Source organism: Sceloporus undulatus, chromosome 7, assembly GCF_019175285.1.
Source record: "Sceloporus undulatus isolate JIND9_A2432 ecotype Alabama chromosome 7, SceUnd_v1.1, whole genome shotgun sequence".
NCBI lineage: Eukaryota > Metazoa > Chordata > Lepidosauria > Squamata > Phrynosomatidae > Sceloporus > Sceloporus undulatus.
In genome coordinates, this window is record NC_056528.1 from 18,055,832 (window position 1) to 18,079,662 (window position 23,831).

Below are 23,831 nucleotides of genomic sequence, written 5' to 3' on the forward strand. Positions count from 1 at the left end.
TTAAATCAGCAAAGATCAATACCTCAATTAAAAAAGATCTTTAAAACATTCAACAGCCCTACACTTCTGGTATTGAAAAAACTTCAAAACTAACCCTGTCGGCTAACAGCAAGAAACATTACTCAAGTCAACAGCTCCTGCTTTAGCATTATCTAGATTTCATGCTGCTTTTATTGAACTGTGCGCTCTAAGTTCCTACCATGATTACTGTGACGGTGACTTATGGCTGACCCAACTTTGCCCACTGTATCAATTTGCGCAATATGAGTTCATCAATCATTTCATGTGCTGTATCTTTGTACTATTATAGCCTAAGGCCTATGTGGAAATTGAAAACTGAACATTCGGCTGCACGTTTAAAAAGGATCAAAATGAAGTTAAATGGTCAATGGCTGTAAATTAACTCTATTTTATCACTGTGCCTGCAAACTGTGTGATTTTTATGTATATTGAAATCTTTGGGAGACAGGCTAAGGTAGAAGTATTCAATAATAAGTAACTGTTGTTATTATTAATATACAGTAGTCCCTCCACATCCGCTGGAGTTAGGTCCTCCAGTGCAACTCTATGGTCAACATAGGCCAGAGGTTGATCATAGAGTCATGCTGAAGAACCTACAAATGCTTAGATGCCTAGTCCAGGGATGAGGAACCTACAGGTGTCCAGATATTTTGGACTAGATTTCCAAAGCCATATTGTGTCATTCAGTAGCTTACAGTTTGGTGCATCTTTATTCTCTTTTGGGTCACTTGCAGAATTTTTGCCCTTGCTAGCAAAGGGCATAGGGTACCTATGTAGAAAAATCTCTCTGCCTAAGGATGAATGGAGGCCACTTTGGCATTCATTAAACAGTGACCTTTGGGGTTCCAAGATCATCCTATCTCATAGTTTCAGGGTTTCTCCCTGTCATCTGAGGGCTAAGGGCTTTAACAAGGTAGACAATATTATCAGAGAGAGGTAATACTTTTTAACTCCTCTCTTCTATCTGTTTTTAAGTGCATTCTTATTTCTGTTTAATCATCTGTTCAATATTTTAATGGCATGACTTTTGATATTAATGGGCTACAGAGAAAGCACAACTCCCTTGCTGCAATAGCTCCATTAGTCTCTTTCCAAGCACAATTGCGAATGCTAGTTATGACCTATAAAGCTCTATACTGCTCAGGTTCAGGTTATCTGAAGGACTGTATTCTCCCCATACAAACCTACTAGAGTTTTGAGATCTCCCTGGGAGACATTTTTCTGGGTCTGTCCATTTTCACAGGCATATCTGATGAAAACAGAGAGGTGAGACTATCTTTGCTATGCTATCTTTCTGCATGCAGGTAAAGACTTTCTATTTTGGGAGGACTTTGAAGACTGCTTGCTCAAGGGCAAAGGGCCTTGCATATGTGCTGGATCTCTATTTGCTGTTTTCCTTTAAATGGCATATGTTTTTAACAGGTTTCAATTTTTTGATTGTTTAATGACATTTTTAACTGTTTTATGTTGTTAATTTTTAGCTATGTTTGATTTAACTATTGTAAGCTGCCTGAGTCCCAGAGGGATGAAGATGACGACAGATTTTATTGTTGTTGCTGCCCCAAAAGAGGCAGTCAGAGGACATGCTCAGGTTATCAAAACAGTCACTGTTTGGCAAGCAAACATTTTTATTTAATGCTTACACCTTTCTGCAGGCAGAAGCCAAAGAGCTTCAGCATGAACAAATGTTGGTTACATCCACTCAAGTCCAATGTTTTGCAGCCTGAATTGCATGCCTTACCTCTGTTGTGTCATTTAAGATTTTGAAAGAACCCTTTAATTCCCAAAAAGAGGGTGTCAGAGTGCCTCCTGTTTAAGAAACACCAAGTCTGTTGACCGTTGAACAAGTGGAATAGGTCTTTGGATCATGGCCCGACAAGTTTGAATGGCTGCTGGTCTTCACCCATCCACTGCCCCCAATATTTATGAGTTGAATTAACTGGAATGTTTAGAGAAGGCTATAATATCCTTATCTCCTGGAGCGTAAAATGGAATTCAGTGCCTTGCAAGCTGGCTCAGTGCAGCATTTGCTAATTTAATTTCATCTTCTTGACAATATATCACTAGTTGTAGGACTGAATGCTGCTGTGGAAGTGCCTTTGAAACCTTTTGTTTTGCTGCAGAGTTTGCTTACAAGAAGAACAGCGACTGCCAGTGAACTAAATCCCGGGGTTTAAGTTGACCCTAACCAAGATTCTAGAGCAGAAAAATCTGAAGCTCATATCTGGTTCTTCAACTCACCCAGTTAAAAATAGAATTGCCATCCTCACTTGGTTTGCACAGCTAGGACCACTGCTAGCAAAGGCAAGGGTTTTGTTCCCCAATTAAAAAGATCAGAGCATGTTTATGAAAACTCTAAATCCCTCGCTGAAATGGATAATATAAGCAATATGTCACGTTGGAGTCTTCTTTTCAAAGGCGTTATTAAAATTTTAAAAAGTATGCATTCTGGGAGTCAATGAATTTATTAACATATGTATTCCAAAAGCCAAATAACATAAACTGCATCTTTCTGTAGACATATGTAGTGTAAACATCATTAAAGACACACGTACATACACACCAGCACAACCATTAGCAAGATCCAGCACACTGCTTAGGTGAGACATGCCTAGTCGCTCATAAAATGCCTGCCAATATGCTTTACTTGTCTGCAAAAAGAAAGTAGGAAGGGTGCCAGTCTAACTTCTCTGGAAAGGGAGTTCAAGAACCTGGGGGCAGCCACTGATAAGGCCCTCTCCCATGTTCCCACCAGATGTACCTATGAAGGACAGGTAGGTTCATACAAGAGAATACAGTCCTTCAAATAACTTGGATGTGAGTCATCACACTAGTTCCTATCTATACTAATACAGGCTTAGTTATATTTCTAGTGCTAGTCTCCTAACAGTCCTTCCATTACACACCAAGGATTTAAAGAATATTATTTTTAGTGAAGTGACTGGGTGTGTTAGTGTAAGCAGATGTGAATGAATGTAAATGTCTTGAACTCTAGCAATGGAGGATCAGGCACAGTACCACAACATAGCAGTTACAAGATAAGGGATGAGGATGGCCTGCTCTCAGTTGCAATGCAGCATCATGACTGCGGGTAATGGAAGGGGACACTGCAAATTTAAGTCCAGTGAAGGCTATCTAGTGATATAAAGGGATCCAATAGCTACCTGGCTGAGGTTTGAATTGCTGGCTTGAGAAATGCATTACTGAAATGCAAGCTGAGCTGTTCATGGGTTACCTTACTTGCCTGCTTCCAGGATACAGACCACATTAATGGTCAAGGGGCTATACTTCATCTGAGGATGGCTGCACTCAAAAACCCAAGCCAGAAAGAGAATTGCCTGAGCAAGTGCCAACTTCTTACCACGCCAATTAGATCCCCGCGGCCATATTCGCCTGTCAGGTGCTTCTTCCCATCATCCATCCTGATGACGGAGCGAAGTCGCCCATTCAGCACAATGTAGGTGCAGTCAGAACTGTCCCCTTGCCTGTAAAAAATAATCCCCCACCAAAAAAAACCTGGTTTTTAAAAAGGAGCTGCACAGTTCCTAAAATATTGGGAAGGAAGAGACCGTTACATGTCTGGGAGACAGACGTGTTTATTTTTTGTTGTCTCTCACTGTCTCTGCCCTGGAGGCACTTATGTGCAGATCAGTTAATATCCTGCACATGTTTGGCATACACTTGTCTTTAATTTCTGCAGCAAGGTATGTTTTTATAAATTAGACACACAATAATGGTTTGTTCCATCCATTCTAAAGTGTTTACTACGTATTGGCTGAAATTGAAGCCCATTTATTCACTATATTCATATCCAACCTTTCGTCTAATGAGCTTAAGGTGGTGGTCCTGTCTCCCCTCCTCTCTAATGCATCCTCACAACATATCTTTGAGGTAGGTTAGATGCAGACAACAGAAATGATCCTATACCTCATTGTGAGCTTAACTATGCTTAACTGCTTTAGATTGCCATTTAATGTGAATCTTCTGGAGAGGCAGCATGGTGCACTAGTTTGAGTGTTGGACTACTATTCTGGGAGACCAGGGTTCAAATTCCCATTTGGCAATGGAAATCCATTGGGTGACGTTGTCTCAGAGGAAGGGCAAACCCCCTCTGCACAAAGAAAATCAATAAGGCGGCTCATCTTGAGCCCATAAGCCAGAGATGACTTGAGGTCACATAAAAAATGTCTTTAAAATAACACAGATTATCCAACAAGCATCTGCAACAGTTCTTTTATGGGACTTGCAAGCTAATTTTTAAATTGACCACCTAATGACTTAACAGATAAAAGATATCTATTGTTTTATGAGGAACAATAAATATTTCTTTCTGGAGGAAGTCTGTTGCAGAGAAAACAATAAGGTGTTTACTAGCACTTTAAAGACTAACAGGTTTTACATGGCACAAGCTTTCTTGGACTCCAGCCCATGGACTGTATTTGACCAAGTGGCCCAGAGTCTATGAATTATATATTTACTTGCAAATATTTAAAGTGCCCAGTAGGCACAATGAATCAATCGGAATTTAGTTCAGTCAACACTTGCTTGCGTACCAATGAGACTCCTAGTAATTGGATTTAAGCCAATATCTCCAGATATAGATTAAGCCATAGATAGTCAGATTGCTGCTAATGGCTAGTTAGGTTCTTCCTGTCCCAACATGGGAACAAGTTTGTACCTATTTGTTTGTACTCTACCTGTAAACGGCTCGCCCAGCTTCCACTTCCATCCAGTCTAGAGCAAAGTCAATTTGCCTCACAAAGGATGACATACGCTTCACCACGGTGTGAGCCACTCCCAAGACAACAGTGGGCTGCTCCCGCATTATTCTGGAAGGCAAGACATAGCCATTAGGAAGAGCATATAGAAGTGATGAGGGTACGGCAACTGCCAGCTGTATGGTTTGCATTTGATGGTAAACATCCCAATGTAGCTAACTAGCTAGGCTGGTAAGACAGAACTACAAGAAGTGGTTCCCCAACTGGCCAGCTTCTAATAATGGCATGATTTGACTTTTCCCAACTGCTCTGGCAACTGAAATCAGTCACACATTGCAAGGCCTCCCATTGCCTTCCACTTACCCAAGTGATGGCTTAATTAGACGCTGGATTCAAAGGCCCACTCCCAGCTTTAAATGAGATCACAAGAACCCAGCATTTTACACATCACAGCTGCACATGGAGGGAAACGGTGTAATTAGCTGGCATCTGCCCCCATACTTAAACCCTGCTGTTAGAGGCATGTCAGGAGCAGAATGTCTGCTGGGGGTGTGAAATTCCATGGCACCACTGCCAAACTGCTGTCTTTGTTGGCCCTACAGCTGGGCTAGAGAAAATTTCTGGCCTTGTTCAACTCTTCCCTTCCTAGCATGACTCCAACCAAGGCTAGGAGGCATTGTGTGCTTATTCCAATCGTATTGGAAAGCCAGCACCAAGTATAGAATTTAGCCGGGTTAAGTTTGTTTTTAAAAAAAACCCAATATCTTTGTCCTTGGTGGGTTTGAAAGTACAAGGCAATGTGTGGTGAGATTTTGGAAATGGTGGGCATACAAGTAAAAAAGGAAGTTGGGATCTCCAGTAGTCAGGATGTCACACCCTTTACTAATTCCAAGCTCACACACACAGTTACAGGAACAAGACAAACTATATACAAATGTGCTCCACTGGCATCACACACCCGGCATCTATTTTCCATTCGCATAATACACACTTGAACTCTCTCAGCAGAGAACATTGATATCTCCTTTTTTCCTGCACAGTCTACATGGCCTCAAGTCACATACAATCAGGGAGATTTGGGTGACCAACAGGAGCAGTGGGTGGCTTGTAGTCAATCCATTCCCAACATAGGCTCAGCATATGGGAGAGCTCCTTTTTAAGTTTAGAACAGACTCCATAGTGGACTCACAGCACCACTGACATGGAAGTCTCTGACAGTCACAATGGAACAATTCTGAACCTACATTTTCAACACCATACTGAATGAATTCATAAAATCATAGAGTTGGAAGAGACCACAAGGGCCATCCAGTCCAACCCCATTCTGCCATGCAGGAACTCTCAATCAAAGCATCCCCAACAGATAGCCATCCAGCCTCTGTTTAAACACATTCAAAGAAAGAGACTCCATCACACTCCAAGAGAGTATGTTCCACCATTGAACAGCTCTTACCATCATGAAGTTGAGTGTCTGGCAAAAATAGGGTTGGGCTCCAGCTAGCTATAAGATCTCCACCATCATCCTTGTGTCCCAAAATAATATTAAAGAGAAGAGCCCTGCCCTCCTGAGCTGGCCTAAGTTTGATCTAGGCAGTCTAGCCTGAGAAAGCCATAGTTTCTCCCTTGATACTCAACTGAAAGGAAAAAGGGGACTCACTCATAGAAGTGTGACTTAGAGATGGCCAGGAAGCTGCAGTCCCGATTGGCTTTGATGGTGAAGATGAGGGGTTCTCCCGTGAGGGCGGCAAGCTGCCCCACCAGCTCTCCTGGGTGAGTGATGAACAAACAGGTCTCCTCCTCGGAGTCAATCTTACGCTGATAGACATGTAGCATCCCTGAGATCACAAACCGGATGTTGACATCCTGAAAGAGGAGAGGCAGAAAACAGCATTTGCACCCATGCCATCTCGTATGTCAAAAATCAAAGGAAGATTTGGATTTTAAAATGTGTAGGGAAGGGGGGATTTACTTTGGACATGGAGTATTAAAGTGAAAACACAAAACACAAATGACCAGTAAAGACAATGTAACCGATAAGGGCTGCTAACAACAACAAATGGAGCCCCCTGAGTCAATAGGAAATTTTGTGAATTGTTTGCCTTCAAATGTCTCCAAACATCCTCTAAGACACAGGAGGGCCCAAAACATGCCCCCGTGTCCCCTACAGAGTATTTGGGGGCATAAACATTGATTTTGGTTTGGTGGGAGCAGGTGCAATGGGGGTGCTATCTCTGGAAGGGCTAATGTACTCCACAGTTGCTCATTCCTCGATTAAAACAACACACAGTGACTGCCCTTCATGCACTGCTCAAACCCTAGAGATGAATCAGACTCTGATCTTCCAGACATTAGAACAGAGCAGGTTTGGGTAGAAAAGGAACCCTTGTCCCCATCATTCTGTGCTCTGACCTCACCAATGAACAAACTAATGTCCTCTTCTGCTCTGCCTGCCTGTCCTTGGCTTCTCTAGTTTTTGCACACTCTCACAAGCAGCTCTTCCCTCATCAGGCAAGGCAGAACGCTGAGCCAGCTATGTGCAGCAGAAGCCGTTTTAGTCCAAGCGCTCTGGACTGCAATGTCTTCCCCTGGGAGGATTTCTGACTGCACGCATCAGGTTTAGAACAATTAAAATTGGAAAAATATGTATGGCCATTAATCCTGCTGCACCACCCCCGTTCTCTCATGAGAGCCTGAAGGCAGCATTTTTCAATGCAAGGATTCCAAGCTCCACATACAGACTCCACAGAGGAAGACAAAAGCAGTACCATTCCCTAGATCCCTGGAGCTGCTTTATGACGTCTCTCTTATATTTGTGCCCCTTCTTCCTCTGTGTGTCCTATTCAAGGTATCCAGGCACCCAGTCTCCAAGAGTCCATGGAAGGACTACCAAGGTCATTATTCACAGCACTGCCACCTTCTGCAGCAGAATCAAAGTGGTGCAACTTTTCCTTGATCATACCACTTCAGGTTGTCACCACTATGGTTCAAGGCCACCAAGTAAAAGGGTCCTAAGGGACCTTTTCCAAAATAAAGCCATATTTCTATGTGCCAAGAAGGCAACTGCTTTAAGTGGGCAAGAATTTAAACATGCAATTCCTTACCTGTCTGTGCTCAGGTCTGCTAAGGATCCTAACAGAGCTACCCTACATGATGCTGCAGCCTGAGCTCAGCCTCTCTGACACAGAGAAAGGCAGAGCTGTTCTCTAGACTTGAACCATACTGCTAGATATTTTCTGGGCATAAATCAGGGATGGAAGAACTAAGGCCCTTCAGGTGCTATTGAACTGCAGTGGCCATCATCCCTAACTACTGATCGGCAAGGGTAGAAACTGAAGTCCAAAAATATCTGGAGGACTATAGATTCCTCATTCTGGCAAAAATCTTAACTGGCATCACCTAACAAAAGTCAAGAACTTCAGCACTGTAAGTGCTTAAGAAGAACAAAGTAGCCATAGGTGTGATGCAATAAATGAACCACATAGCAGGTGACAGCAAAAGCCCTTCACTGCCCCAAACTCTGGTGCATTGCTACCAACCTGAACAGGCAATGCCAGAGGAATTAGGAGGCTGATGTAATGCCACCCCACATGTCCACATGGGAGATAACCAACTCAAGTATATCTAAGCCTACATACAGCACTCTCCCATACAAAGGACACTCACCTGGTCACCTTGCCTTGACACCACCGTCCCAGCAGTAACTTGGTGCAATGTTACTTTCCCATCTAAGTGATGGGGGTCCTAAGAGGAGAAAAGAAAAGCATGCATGTTGATTTATTGTTGTATGTTGATGCCACACACAAACATATATTATGTTTCTATACAGTCATCTCCTGTGGCCCAACCCTGTTGATCTTTCTAGATTGAAGTAATCCAGTCTGTATATTCATTCTACTTATTTATATTTCTAAGAGTCACTGCAGTGTGTATTTAAGTCATTTCTGACTTACAGCAATGCTAAGGTGACCCTATCAACTTTTGGGGGGCAAGATTTGATCTGACACTGTTCGCCATTGCTCTCCTCTGAGGCTGAGATGGTATGATTTGCCCAAAACCACCCAGTTGATTTTCATGGTTGAGCAGGAATTTGAATTTTGATCACTCAAACCATTATGCTATGCTGCCTTTCTATTCTAAAAGAGTGTGTATGTGTGTGTGTATTTGCTTTCAAATGGAAATGGAATTATTCCAAACTTTTGTATGGGGGATGGAATAGAGTATCTTGGAAGAAGTGGTGACTGACTAGCATCCTGGATAGGATTATTCCACGCCACAACATTGTATTGTAGGTCACACTTATTACACACAAAATCCAGAGAGACAGAGTGATGAAATACAACAAACCTTCCTTTCTTGCAACGTGAAACTACCTTGCCTCCACCTTCACTTTTTGTTTAGGAAAAAAGCTGCAGGCCAGTTTTTTGATGAAACTCATATTACGATTTGGGAGGTATAGCAGGAGCCAGATAAAACATTGTTTCAGGGGCTATATCTGGCCTGCTTTTCATTAAGGTACAGGAGTGTTCCAATGCTGGAACCTGCTCTGTTCAAGAAGTGGCAACCAGTTAATGCAACAGAAAAATCCAATAAGTTAACTGCAGACTTCTTGTCAAAGCACAAATCCATCTGCCCCCTTCTGTTCACTCACATCCAGTTTCATTAAAGTTAAGAGATCTTTCTTGGCAGCTTCTAAAATGGCGTCAACTTGCTTGTTGGCAGAGGGCTCCTGTACGGAGCGGTTGTCCTGAGTGTAGTGGAAGACAGCCGAAGGCATCTCCGTCACTGTCACTGTCTTCTTCAAGATGGACTTGCACAAGGAAAAACACCAAGGGTTATATTTCATGCTTCATTTAGCACACTCCTTACCAATGTGCATTCACCATTTTTCACACTCAACTGCCCAAAGCACCAAGAGCTAGGAAAGCTGTAGGGGCCTGGACTGGCTAGCAATCAAATCTGGTTACAAGACATTTGCAAGAATAGTGTTGAGGAAAGATCAGAGGTACATTATAAGGCCAAGGTAAGATAGAGACATGCTGAAGGGAAACATGTTTTTAACCAGGGAAAATTTTAAAAGCTGCAAAATAATTCCTAAGGCATCTCAAGGATAAGCGGATCAAGCATTACCAGAGCATTCTGACCCTACCATAGATTAACTGGCACTTTCTACTAATAAATATAACAATCTGAAATATAAGGAAAAGGTTCTTGAATTGTTTCCACTTGATGCTTGCTTGGTGATTTTTTACTATAGCTTAATGACTGCTGTTTAATCATTGGCTACAATATGTCCTGTACATTCTTATGATCTGCTATATGTTATATGCTATTGCTGGATAGATTTTCCGAAACTGTTATAAATATGGTGAGGTGTACATTTGCTTTGATGCAAGAGAGCTCAACCAGATTGTCATGTTGTTAAATAAACTGCTGTCTTCATTTCTCTAATGCAGGGCGACATTTCCCCCCATCCTGGCTCCATCAAGTGCTTGCAAATGCACTTGCAAATGGGTAGGCCTGCACCATTTCTCAACCATAAGCATAGTATACTTAACCTTACACAAGGCTGGAATTTGGTGTCTAAGACGTAGCAAGTCTCAGTAACTACCTTGCATGTGGCTGGACTTGAAAGTGCTTCAGAAGAGGATGAGGTAGAGATGACTCTGGCTCTCTCGCAGGCCATGTTCAAGTCCGCTTTAGCGCCAGCTAGAGTTCCTGCAGAGACAGAGTGTGACACATTACAGGCACCATCCTGCCAGGCTCCCTCATCATCTCTTATTTGCAATGGAGCTGGAAAACATGTGACCCAACCCGCAAAGTGCTTTGGGACAGTAACTTGCCTTATTTTTATGTTACTTAATTTTACCTTAGACACTCCCCATCAATGTTCAAAATGGATACTGGGCTTAGGCAGTAATCTTGAAGTGGAATTTAACATCATGCACACTTTCCCCACTTCCATCATTTCTTTCCGCCTTATGGGCGTTGCTCACCAGAAATATCAGCATATCCAGAAGAGGAGGTCAAAGACAAGCTTCTTCTGAGAGGAATTTCGGATCCAGGAGATCTCCCTCCATCTGTGATTCAGAACAGAAACACAATGGTCAGTACACCAACAATAGTGGTCCAGGGGCGCCTGCGCCGTACACTGGACCGGGACGTAGCTAGGATTTTAGGAAGGGGGGGTCCAGACTAAGTGCCACCATTATAATGGGGCTTGGGTGCAGCAGCACAGCAGCACACACCATTCATTTTTCTAATGGAAGGGGGGGTCCGGACCCCAAGAATCCCCCCCCCCTTGGCTATGTCCCTGCGGACTGGTTGCAGGTTGCACAAACTCTTTTATTTATTTTTTAAGTGGAGGATATATGGTAGCACAAACTATTATATATACAAACAGGCAGAGGCTCATGTTTTGCTGTTCAGGCCAGTTGCCAGTCCCTACAATGGCCATACTAATCCCACTCAGAGATGATTGGGTCAGGAATATGGACATACAGGCCCAGACTTATTTTTTCAATATCATCCTTTACTTCCATTGAACTCATGGCTACTGGATGGTCCTTGTTGATTTGACACAGGCATGACAGATACCAGTTAAGTCTCCAGAAAGTTCCCTCCTATAACATTCTATCACTTTAACTGATGGGCATTTCCAAGGTCATGCTGACACCCAAATGTGACTACAAATGTGAAACCATGTGACTACTTTGTGATGTATGCATACAAAATGTATGGTGTAATGTTTGAAGCAGGGTACTACAACTGGGGATAGTTAGGGCCCTCTACTGCCTCTCATATTGGAGGTATGATATTTATACACATCACAGCTTGTAGCTACAAATATGCATCAGAACAACCAAGACAAACCTGCCCCATCTCTTTATACTGCCAAAATGCAAATGATGACCTTCCACTGAATTCAGCTCCATTTTTAACACCCACTGTTCGTACATGCAGGCTTGACATTGACAGTGCATTTATGCAAACTGACAATCTTTTCTGAAACAAACCAGACTCCATGCAACTCAGATTTGCCACCAAGAACCATGACTGGCAAAGATAATCCTTACCAGTGTCTGACATAGTCCCTTGCTTCTCCATCTTCTCTGTCCGATCCTCCTCTGACATATTGGACAGTTGCCTCTTCACCACTTTGTTGGCATTTCCACTAGATGTTACGCTTGCAACTGACACCAATGGAATGGCCTGGTTCTCCTGGAAGGAACAGAAGCCAGACACACATATGGTGGCACACCATTACTCTCACACTACAAAATGTTGTACAGATGGCATCACACTCCTGTAAATTATCTAAAATGTTTTCAGTTGTCTCCAAGCTTTACTGAAGTTCTAAAAGCCAGCATGGTACATTTGTCCATGCTTGGTGGCATTGTCCTCTAGTAAAACAATACTCGATTACTATTGTAACTGGCAACAAGAGAATCAGAAGCCTGGATCTCCAAATGAAAGCACTGACAACATTGTCAGGCAATGCTTCAAATCAGATATGCCAGATTTACAGAACAGGGGTATCTTTCATGTGGATTGCCAAACATGTGTTAGCAGGTAAAACATTAAAATCAACATACATTCACACAGTTGGCTATGCATAAAATTACAACCTTTAAATGCTTATGAGACAGCCAACCAAATGACATAGAGTGGGCCCTTGTTATCCGCTGGTGTTTTATTCAAGGACCCTCTGTGGATAACAAAATCCGTGAATGCTCAAGTCCCAATTGAATCCATGGATAAAAAAATCCATGGATAAGGAGGGCTGTCTGTACAATCCTTTCAGAAAAGCTGGAGTTTTATTAATTAATCGTTTCACTTACAGAATTGAAGAGTTCAGTGGTCAAACCAAGGTAATTGTGCAAAGCTAAGAAGGTCACTCTTTGGAGCCTCACCATGATGATCTAAGGAGAAAAGGGGCACAAAATTTGTTGGGGCACCTTTAAAGGTAAAGAAGATACCTCAAACAACACAGATCCCCTCCCAATCTTCATGCATCTCACCTGCACGACTCTCACAAGGGTCTCAGGATATTTCTGGAAGACATCTTGAAATGCATTGGCAGGGAGCCGGAGGATTGTGGAAGGCATTGCTGCTCGAGCAGACACTGTCTTGTAAGGTGCAAGGTGACCCTTATGAATGAAAATTGGAGGAAAAAATGAGTTTCTCGTATCACACATGCTGTCCATGTGACTTGCTTTCTCCTTGTTCCCTGTTCCTGCAACTGCCAAGCACACACTCAAAGCTGTGGCCTCTGCCAATATGTATATGTTCAGAAAGCAGGACCAACCTTGAAAATGGCTACCAATATTTTAAAGAAGGGAGCAGTCAGGTTGTTGCTCCACAGTACTAAGGAGGCGTTCCAGCACATACCCACAATATTGCCAGATCCACCATTCACAAACCGTGCGCCATGAGAAGGGCTAAGCAGAAATGGATCACCTCCCCAAGCAACCCAGAACCATGTACTACCCCAAATATCTCTGTTTACTTCTGGAAACACACTCAAGAATAGCAACAGGAACAGATGCACCTTTACTTCCTACTGTCACTTTGAGATGGTCTACAGAGGTAGTACCCTCCATTTTTCTCTGTAGCACCTCTAAGTGACTAAGGGGCACCAGTGTCTCTCAACGTAGTCCATACCACAGCTGAAAGCCACAGGGGAATAACACTGCCATGAAAGTACAGCCCCAAACCATGAGTGCCTGGGCAAAGAGGATGGAAAGCTAGAAGGCAGTATTAGCCAGACAATTGAACAGCTGGAAGGAGATTGTCTGTCTACAATTTTTTGAGCTGAATGTATATATCTTTTTGAGGGCCAAGCAAATCGTGCCCTCAGATACTTGTCAGTCATTTACATCACAGTGGTTGCATAAAAGGAAAAAAGAACTGCCACGTCTCTACCCATTTACAAGAAAGATTCCTGGATCTGGCCACTTGGGACAGATTTAATACTTGCCAGAGGTGACCAGGATAATGGTTATTTTTTAAATTGTAGGGACAAGCACATTATTTTTAGCCTTGTGCGGTCTCTGCCTTCAAAATAAAACTGGTTCCTTGTTTCACAGTCTGGGGCCATCTAATGCACAAGTCTTTGACCATGCTGGCAGTGAGGGAATAATAAAAGATAGACAAATCTTTGCAGGTATTCTTTGCAGTTTAAAAATTAAATGCTCACAAGTCATAACAGCAACTGCTTTGTGCTAATCACATGCTCTGCATCTCTCCTTATAGATGCCCAGGGAGAAAGCTCCTACTTTCTGTCCTAACCCAGCCCTGCTCCCATAGTTCAAACCCCACCACACCTCAAATGCCCTTATCTTGAACACATTCTTTACACAGCCGGGGGAAATGGAAGTTGTCTGCTGGTTTTGCACAGTCCAATGGCTGCAGTCCCAACTGGCTGATCAATTCTTAATTACGGGAGATTAAAAAAAATAATTGACTAAGTAATAAGCAGAGCCCGAGGCAGGAACTTGTTCGCTTAAATGCTAGCCCAGCCAGAAGCTCCCAAGGGAAAAGGAGATGGCAGCCTCTTGCTTGTGGCACAAGGCTGGATCTGAACAAACCAAATGTGGCTATGTTTACATCTTACAAGGTCAATCTGAAAATAAACTGAGAATTCTGAACTTCAGCATGGGACTTACATTTTCGTAAATGGGCATAAAAGTGCAGGAAACCAAAATGTGAAGTTTCACAATGTTCATATTTACTGTGGGGCTGCCATGACGTTACAATGGAAAAGCATCTGTTGTGCAATGGCAGCCAGTGGGGTGACTGATGTGCGACAGCCCTGGTGTACAATGGACACCAATGTGCACTAGGGCACTGTTAATGCACATCCAGACACCGGCTAGGAAGTGACAGAGAACAGGGGTGCCCTGTGGGCCCTGGAATACTCTTGCTAGTGCCTGAATGAGCATCTTCACAATTCACTAACAGGGTCTGTTGCATTTCTGTAGAACAGGTAGGTATTTATAACGTTAGGAAATGCAGACTGTGATGTAGAACCATAGCTGTTATTTGTGGCATTTGCTTAGAGAACTCAGGGCAAATGAGATCTCTTCCAAAAATTCAGATGCCATAGGTGGTTGCCCATGCTTGGGATGGAGCAGTAAACATTAAAGAGGAAATAACTGCTGAACCGTACCTCCATATTCAGGACAAGTAGGTTTAATTAATATTGCAGGTGCACTACTGCCCTCATGCCCACTTGTGGTCTTCCCAGAGATGTCATGTTAGCCACCATAGTAAGCAGGGCAGTGCTGTCAGTCTCGTTCTTCTTCTTAATTATGTTTTTATCTTGCTATTACTCACATGAGGTATACATGGAGATTCCTGCCCTTCATACTTTACTGCCACAAGAACATTGTGAAGCAGGTCAGGACAGAAGACAGCAATTGATTCAAGGTTACCCAGTAAACTTAATGGCTCTGTGGGGATTTGAACCTGGAACTCTAAAATTCCCATCCAACTACTACAATATCATACTGGCTTATGATCCAGTTGTTCTTATCTTAAAAGGCTCAAAAATTCAAGAGGCCAGGAAGTGGCTTGACAGTCACTTTTCTGGCTTCCTCTTCCATGCAGATGTTTTTCTAAACTACACATCATGTGTTCCTTCACAGAGCCTGCCACTACTAGCCCACTTGCCCACACATCTTACAAAGGGCAGAAAATCTACAACCCAGAACCAGCACAGGGGCTTACCGTGATGACATCCAGAATGCTGAGGAGGCTGTGGACGCTGTCTCCTGCCAGAACCTCTTTAACCACTACTTCCGTGCCATCCTATGGGAATTAAACACGGGGAAGGATAAAGCAACCATACTTCAGCTACATTCATCTACCCCAACTTGTATCACCTCCAGGTGATTTGGGCTACAACTCTCACCAGTCTCAGCTGGCATGGTAAATGGGGATGGTGAAAAATTTGAAAGCCATGCCAATAAGAGTGGCTTACAGTGTTGGGTAAAAGAAGGTTAAGAGGTGACATGATAGTCATGTTTAAATATTTGAATGGGTGTCATATTGAGGATGAAACAAAGCTGTATTCTGTTATTCCACAGACTAGGACATAGACCAATGGGTTCAAGCTACAGGAAGCAAGATTCCACCTAAACATTAGAAAGAACCTCCTGGTGCTAAGAGCTATTTGACATTGGAATACGCTGCCTTGGAGTGTGGAGGAGTCTCCTACTTTGGATGTTTTTAAATAGAGGCTGGATGACCATGTGTCACAGGGAATACTTTGATTGTGTATTCCCGCATAGCAGAGGGTTGGACTGGATGGCCCTTGGGGTCGCTTCCAATTCTATGATTCTATGGCAGTTGCAGTCCAGAACACTTGGAAGGGAAAGCTGGTCTGTATGATTACAGGTTAAATTCAAAGCAGAACCACACTATCTTGCTGTCTTTGCACCTGGCACAAAGCTCAGCATGGTATGTGTTGCTAGGCTAGTTTGTTGCCCTGCACAGGATCCAAGAGACAAATAATCACTTCAGCTTCTTGGCTTGCAACTCTGCAGTGAAATGGCAAGCACAGCTCTGTATACAAACAACCCTAACATAATTTAAAGGCTTCAGGCTAACAGTAAAGAAAATTGAGCAAACTGCTGAGAGGAACAGAGCATGTATTACGTGACTCAGGCCTAGTTTCTATTCTCAGCAGGCCATAGATAAAAGCTTTGTCTGGACGGCACCATTTCCAGATTAGAGTGTTAGAATGAACCACACAGTTTTGAATACTCTTTCATGAAGAAATACAGTGGGCCCTTTGTATCTGCTGGGGTTTGGTTCAAGGACCCTCTGTGGATACCAAAATCCGTGAATGCTCAAGTCCCATTCTATATAAGGCACAGCAAAATATAAAACAGAAAAATCAAGGTTCACACTCTGGAATTTGTGCATGCGTGAATATTTTTGAATCATGGCTGGTTGAATCTCTGGATGCAGAAGCTGTGGATATGGAGCACCAACTATACCTTCCTTTTCCAAAGGCTTCAGGCTCCAAACTAGAATTCTCCTTAACATGTTATGTTTCTAGTTTTGTGGAGTTCTTTCTGTGATAGAGCATTAAACAAAAAAGTCTCCTTTCCCCCCAGCTTTTGCAGCCTGAAGTCCAAGCAACATTTTATCAGTTAATACTGCAAAATGTATAAAACATGGTTTCAAATGCCAGTAACGTCTTGGCTGTCCTTACACACTCTTGGATGCAGACTTCCAGTTTTCCATCCTGCACCACATAGATGCTATTGTCCAGCTGTCCTGGACGGAAGATGTACTCCCCTTCATGCAGCTGCAAAAAGACCATGTGCTTGCAGAGCTCCAGGAAAAGAGGCTTCTCAAAGTGACCAAGAACCCTGTGAGAAGAGACACACATGTAACAACAAAAATATCTGTGCGCAAAATGCCCTGCAGTTAACTGGCTAAGGCAGCGGTTTGCCTAACTGGAGAGCAAAGCCCTAAATAGCCAACATAGGCATAGAACAGGGTTGAACTGAAACTTTCTGTTCACTGTGGCTAAGCAAAGATAACATCCTACACATCTATACCAGATTGACAACTAGTCCTGAACAAGATATCCTGTAACAACTATGGCTAGGACTCTTGTGCCCCATGAACTCCACCTACCAACTCCACCACTCTTTGTTGGGGATGTTGTTCTGCTCACCATTTTAAATCCTTCCTTAAAAGAGCAAATGTGTACATGGGAGAAGAATCCACTGGTGATTGCTCTTAGCCAAAACTAGAGAGAATTCCAAACCCCATTTTTCAGAGGTAAAAGGAGTGCCGCTCACAGCCAACTTTCTTGCTAGTGTGCCCTGCTTATGAAACTCCCAGTGGTGCTCATCTACCCATTGCCTGTAATAGGATGAGCCAGCTAAATGGCTCAGACCGTCGTCATTTGCTCTCACGTCAAAGCCATGCTCAATCCTAACACAAATGCATAATGAAGAGGAAAGTCATCTCTTAATTTCAAAAACAACAACTCAGTCCTGGCTTCATCACTTCTTCCCCTACCTGACATTTTTAAGCATGTAAAGGACTTCAGAGGGCAAGTGGGAATTCTTCACATCAAATTCTGTTAAGTCAGCCTCAAGCAGTGAGGGAGGTGGTTCCTTGGGTTGCAAAATGGGGGACTCTTTCTTGAAACGTAAGATCCTGCAAGAAATGAAGTATGTACAGCTAGTTCACACACATACACTTTAAAAGCATTGGCAAAGTGGACCACTTCCTTCAGTCTCCTGTTCTGCTCTACCTCACCCCAGCCTTCTTACCTTATAAAGTCTGGACTCAGTCCCTCCTCATAATTCCCTGGATCCACTTTTGTCCCAACCTGATCAGCTGCATAATTCAGAAAGGTGACCTTTTTGACAACACCTTCCAGAATCCTACAGCCACATGTCCATTCAAAAAAGTAATTTCCAAGGTCTTGTGCCCCTTCCCCAGCTGATTCTGGAAAGCAGACTGCAATTCACTGGTTCAGCAGCAAATGTTCCTCATTTTCATTTGTTGTACAAAAGTAAATACTAATCTTCTGTTAACTGCTTATCTTCCAGTCTCCATTTTCTCATATGGCTGATAATAGTCATACTTCACTGTCTTTGACCAGGTTTTTGCATGACTGAAGCTTGTAGGCCAGTTACAGAGCTGTGATCAGTAGATGCAGGACTACTGTTGTGTATACAGGTAAATCTAGGGTATGGCTCAGGCAGTATAGTAAATAACTGGATCTGCATGCAGAACTGGCACTATTTTGTATCTGTCTGTTGCCATGTCCAAAGGAGAGTGACTAAAATGGTGAAGGGTCTGGAAGCCATGCCCTATGAGGAACGACTAAGGGAACTGGGGATGTTCAGCCTGCAGAAGAGAAGGTTAAGAGGGGATATGATAGCACTGTTTAAATATTTGAAGGGATGTCATATTGATGAGGGAGCAAGCTTGTTTTCTGCTGCTACAGCAAGCAGGACCCAATGGAGCAATGGAAAAAGAATGTTTTATAAGCTGAAGCTCTGATCTGCTCCAAAGGCTCTCAACAATTAATTTTTCTCACGTCTATATCTCCCGTTATGAGCTTGCTAGAGCACTAAGATTGTCTAGAGTGGCTCTTCTCTCTTTCCCACCTCCTTCTCAGGCTTATTTGCTGGGAACAAGAGAGACAGACTTCTTAGTGGCTGCTCCTAGGCTCTGGGAACTCCTTCTCTAGAAAGGCTGGGACGGCCCCATCCCAGCTCTCTTTTTGGTTGTAGATCCCATCTGGTCTTGGAGGTCAGCTCTGTTTAGCGCTTGGACGAGAGGACACCAATGAATATCAGATAATGTAGGTTATATTTCAAAGGAAGAAACTGGCAAAGTCACCTGTGAGTATTCCTTGCCTAAGAAAATCCTGTTAAATTCAACAGATGATCTGAAGGCATGCACACACACACACACACAATAACACCACTGTGTCAGTGGAAAAAGTTAAGTGGAAAAGCTTTCTAAGTGCTTGAGATCACTGTTCCAGTCAGATATGTTTAGCACTGAAGGTGGGGAGAGACTGTGGCCATTCAGATATTGCTGGTCTCCAGTTCCCACAGACTGTAGCCAGCCTGGCCAGTGGCCAGGGATGATAGGATACACATCTAGACAGCTGCAGGTTCTTCACTCCTACTATATAACATGTCCCGGGTGGAGCTTCATGCACAAGGAATACATTTGCAACAAAGAATGGTTTGGCCATGATAGTGGGCTTTCAAAAAGTTTTCTGTTCACAAGAGAATTTATACTGCACCTTCCCACTTAAAAGAAGATGGGTAACTACAGTGAACACATATCACAATGTAATGAACAGGAGGCTTTAGACAGCCATTGTATCTGCCTCCTTTGGAATGGAAACAAGCTTTTATACCTAGAGACACTTTTGCTTAGTTTCCATGTTGTTGTTGCATGCCTTCGGGTCATTTCTGACTCATGGAGATCCTATCACAGGGTTTTCTTTGCAGAATTTGTTCATAGGCACACAGATCATACAGTGGGTTTCCATGACCAAGCAAGGATTCAAACCCTGGTCTCCCAATGTCCTAGTCCAACATTCAAAACACTGACTCTCACTTATTTTCCTTACCTGATTAAAAAATAAATATGCACCACCAGGCCAACCTTAAACTTCTTCCCCCCTCAGTTATTGCAAATCAACCAAGCTACATGATCGAAAATTTCTCTTGGTCAACCCGTCAAAAGCACCTGTCCTGTCCCACCCCTGCTCCACATACCTTTTTGCCAAAGACAAGACCTTAGCTCTTTTCCTCATCCGTTGTCGAGGCATGGTGTTTCCAACTAGGGAGTTTGGCAGGGTTGTTACCTAGAAGGGAGCAATGTATCCTGAAAACAGGCATCTGGTCTTGCAGCAAAGCAACAGATATGTAGAACACAACCCTGGATTTACTGAATCAGACCTAAAGCAATAGCCCTATTCTTGGAGACTAACCAAGTGCCAGCTTGTCTCTATAGCTCATAAGACCATCACTTCTACTTATTTGCTCTTTGAAATTCTGCACATCAAACATTTTGAAGAGGAATCATTTGCAAACATTGTATTGTGTTTAAGTTGCAGACACTGATCCAGAATAAGACCAATTTTGGTCTGTTTACTCTGACATGATGCTGCAACACTTTCTTTGACAAATCTCTCAAATTACAACAAGCAGACAAAGAGGACAATAGAAAGAATCAGAAGGAAGAGGTAATAGAGTGAAGGAGAATGGAAGGAGACCCAGAGGTGGAAAGGAAGGGCCACCTGGTGCTTAGGGTATTCAGATTAATTTTATATTATTACTGTAACACAATAAATAGTTTGCAGGTGAGGATCAGCCACCACAGTGCTCCATATGGGATAAGTTAGATCTCAAAATAGTTTGAAAAACACATTGGATCTCAAAATAGTAAAAAAAACCATGTTCTCCACATATAATTCAATTTTGGGAGGATAACTGGATTTCCAGGGTTGGAGGACAATTCTTTTAGTTCTCTCTATATGTTGCCCTATAACATTTATGTTTACCTGGCACCTAGAGAAATTCTAACTTGCAATAAAACTCAGTAGCTATAATGGCAATGTATGGAGTGCCATCTATTGGGGGAATGCAGGTCAGACTACCAAGGCTGGTCTATTAATGCACGTTTTAGTCTCACTCTGCCCTTAGAAAAGATCCAACCATAGGAAATGGATGTGGACTCCAGAAGCACTTTGGGGTTGGCTATTTTCACAACTGGAATGCTTACGTTTCCAGAATCTTTATTTCTCCCAGTTCCCAAGGTTCACTTTCCACCAGGCTATGCATTTCAAGATCTCAAAGGGAGTGCTAGAGACATGTACGCCTCTACATCCTTCCCTTTTCTCCCCCAGCACCTCTGTGTACCTGGGTGTCAAAAGTTAAATAACATTGCCAGCTACTTGTCTTGCATACTTCTAAGATCTAGAACTATCTTTCAGGTTATTTCCAGTTCTATGTCAAGCACTGAAAACAAAAACACCCATATTTCAGAAGATCCTATCAGCAAGCATTTTCTCTGGACCTTAATAGAGACAGAATAGAGTAAAAGGAATTAGTCATGAAAACAAACTTTGTCTAATCTGTCAGCATTTTTATTGCTATGAGATAAGGGACAAACATTGCAGCTCACCCTGTATCCAGATTGCAAACCAAGGCCAACACTTCGTCAGCATGAAAGCCCTAGGCTGCAACACCCGTCTGTTGCAACAGACCCACTATCTGAGTCCAGTGCTCATTTTCATTAGATTGCAGGTCAACCTTACCTTCCGCATGATCTTGCGGCCATAGAACATAACTTTGTCTCTCTTGCGAAACCTGTACTGAGGCACTTGCGGCTGAGGTTGCTCTGAAAGATAGCAGAAGGCTCATCATCTTGTAGCCCACTTTTGAAGGGCAACTGGTCTTAAGGCTAAGCATGTGCAGTGCAAGTGGAGAAATGGCAGCCTGTTGCTTCCTATCTCTGGGCATCAAATGAAGCATGGCAAAGAACCATTCATATCTTGGAGGGTGGGTGGTGTGCTTTGACAAAACAGCTTCTGTGATGCCCCTTCCTTGAAGGAACACACTTCCTTCTCTGCACTATCACTGATAACACTTTTGTTGCCCTCTCAGTCTGAGTCTAATACACAGAGTCAGGCAAAAGAAAAGCAGAAGGCAGGTGAAAGAAGATGTCCCATTGCCACACTCCTGCCACTGCTTGCGTTCTCAAGAGGACAGGTACAGTATGCAGGCAGCGGGGAGCTGGAGAGGAGTTATGGAGGAGCAGAGGAGTCCTCTCCATGTATTTGGCAATATCAGCCTTTAAGAACAGTGCTGCTTAAGTCTATAGAAGAAGCATATCTCCAAGCTCAGAGCTGAGTGTGGAGATTTAACATGCCATACATCTTAGGTCAGGGGCTACCTGGTTTCAACTAGAATAGATTTTATGCAGAGTGTTCCAAGAAGTTAGCTTCTAAACATGGGAAAGCTTTTTTCACAAGAATATCTGTAGGTTGGTCCTCCTTTCCAAAGTACTTTGCAATTCGGAAAGGAAAAGACAAGGAGAGAGCTTCCAAAATCAACTTCCTCCCATCCATCCTTTCTCATTTAACTTTTCCTTTGGGAATAGGTCCTATTCTTTCTAAATGTGTGTTGGTGAAAGTTTCTTTCCATTACAAAACTCCAATTGGAACTATCACCTATTCATATTGCTCTTACAAAGAAAGCCAGGAATAGTCGGTATTCCATTAGCAATGCTGCACTTGAGAGATGCATAGCTATAAACCCCCATGGGTTACCTTTGATAAGTCATTTGTTCACAGCCTGAACACGGTTGTTGAGAGGATAAAGTACAGAGAAAGGAAAGCCATATAATTAATCTTCAAGTTAATGGAACAAAAGCAAGATTTAAAAAATGTAAGAAATAATACTAACAATTGTTAAAGTGTATTGAAACCTCCATTAGGGTGGACTCAATCCTGTACAATCCTCGACTAGTTCAATAGATAGATATTAGATGCTGATTTGGGCTCCACTTACTACTCTGCATACCAATATGATATTAGTCTCATGCATAACTAATTCAAGCTGTAGGAGCTGCCTAGCAAAGTGAATAGACTTACTGGAGGCCTTCACCTTCCTGTAAACAAAATACACAACGATCCCGATAAGTAGCAAGGCTACAGCTGCCCCAATGATCATTCCAGTTAACTGCGGGAAGAAGCGAGACAAGAGACATAAGTCTTAGTCACTGTTTTCAAACCCATTTCCCTGAGGTTTTCAGAGGCACAGAGCAGAATAAGGACAATGTTGATAAATGTTCTTCCATATTTAATAAAAGTTAACTAAGCACAAATATATCCCAGCTAGAGTTTCAAAACCACATGCTCAGCCATTATGATCCTTAGGATGAAGAGAGGACAGGTGCTTCTCTGTGGATCTACTTGTCTCAAATGGTGGCTGATGGTCCATTAGCAACCCAAAACTCTGCAGAAGGTAAGCAGCCGAACCTTTCCCATTTGTTTTAAATTCCTTTGAGTTTTGAGGTTCCCTTTTTAATTACCATTTCAAAACTGACATTCAACATCACTAAAACATCTATTGAAGATCACATTTCATTGATGTCCTTTTAAGATTCTCTATACAGTATACCATGCACACAGGATACAACTGCTGATGAGCATTGCTGGATCATTGCTCTTTGTAACCTTTCCTTCGTGTTTCTTTTCTGGATTTCCCATCCACCCCATTCCCCCTCTCTTCCTCTGTGAGGTCAGTTTTATCTGTATTATCCTGAGCTTGTTCCTAACAGATAAGAACTGCTACACAGACCCTTGGGCACCCAGCACAACTGTGGGACAATCTCTTGATGTTCCACCATCCAGCTCCAAGCCGGAGAAGAAGGCTAAGATCGATTCTTCACACCTCCAACTCCACTGGCCCCCAAGCCAGCCAAAAGTGTGTGCATCTCTTCATAAATAAAATCTAACTGAAGTAAGCATGCCTTTGTTTTCTCTCTCCAGGTACCTGGTGCAGAACAGCCTACACTGGAAAGATG

General features: G+C 42.8%; 1 protein-coding gene across 2 annotated transcripts in view; it reads right to left on the reverse strand.

The window, feature by feature from the left end:
* Nucleotides 1-23,009, reverse strand: part of PNPLA7 (patatin like phospholipase domain containing 7) — a 75,315-nt gene extending 52,306 nt beyond the window's left edge. Inside the window, exons 1-16 of one of the 2 annotated variants that reach the window (XM_042478317.1) lie at nt 22,897-23,009; nt 21,559-21,641; nt 20,015-20,103; nt 17,781-17,921; nt 16,960-17,119; nt 15,468-15,548; nt 12,758-12,886; nt 12,578-12,658; nt 11,813-11,957; nt 10,733-10,816; nt 10,348-10,454; nt 9,388-9,546; nt 8,403-8,480; nt 6,397-6,602; nt 4,719-4,850; nt 3,383-3,506 (exon numbers count right to left, since the gene is read on the reverse strand). In XM_042478317.1, the coding sequence (XP_042334251.1) occupies nt 3,383-3,506; nt 4,719-4,850; nt 6,397-6,602; nt 8,403-8,480; nt 9,388-9,546; nt 10,348-10,454; nt 10,733-10,816; nt 11,813-11,957; nt 12,578-12,658; nt 12,758-12,886; nt 15,468-15,548; nt 16,960-17,119; nt 17,781-17,921; nt 20,015-20,103; nt 21,559-21,641; nt 22,897-22,975 (1,878 nt within the window). In that variant the 5' untranslated portion in view covers nt 22,976-23,009. The remainder of the gene's footprint in view (nt 1-3,382; nt 3,507-4,718; nt 4,851-6,396; nt 6,603-8,402; nt 8,481-9,387; nt 9,547-10,347; nt 10,455-10,732; nt 10,817-11,812; nt 11,958-12,577; nt 12,659-12,757; nt 12,887-15,467; nt 15,549-16,959; nt 17,120-17,780; nt 17,922-20,014; nt 20,104-21,558; nt 21,642-22,896) is intronic. The other variant, XM_042478316.1, reaches the window with a different exon arrangement.
* Nucleotides 23,010-23,831: the final 822 nt, after the last annotated feature.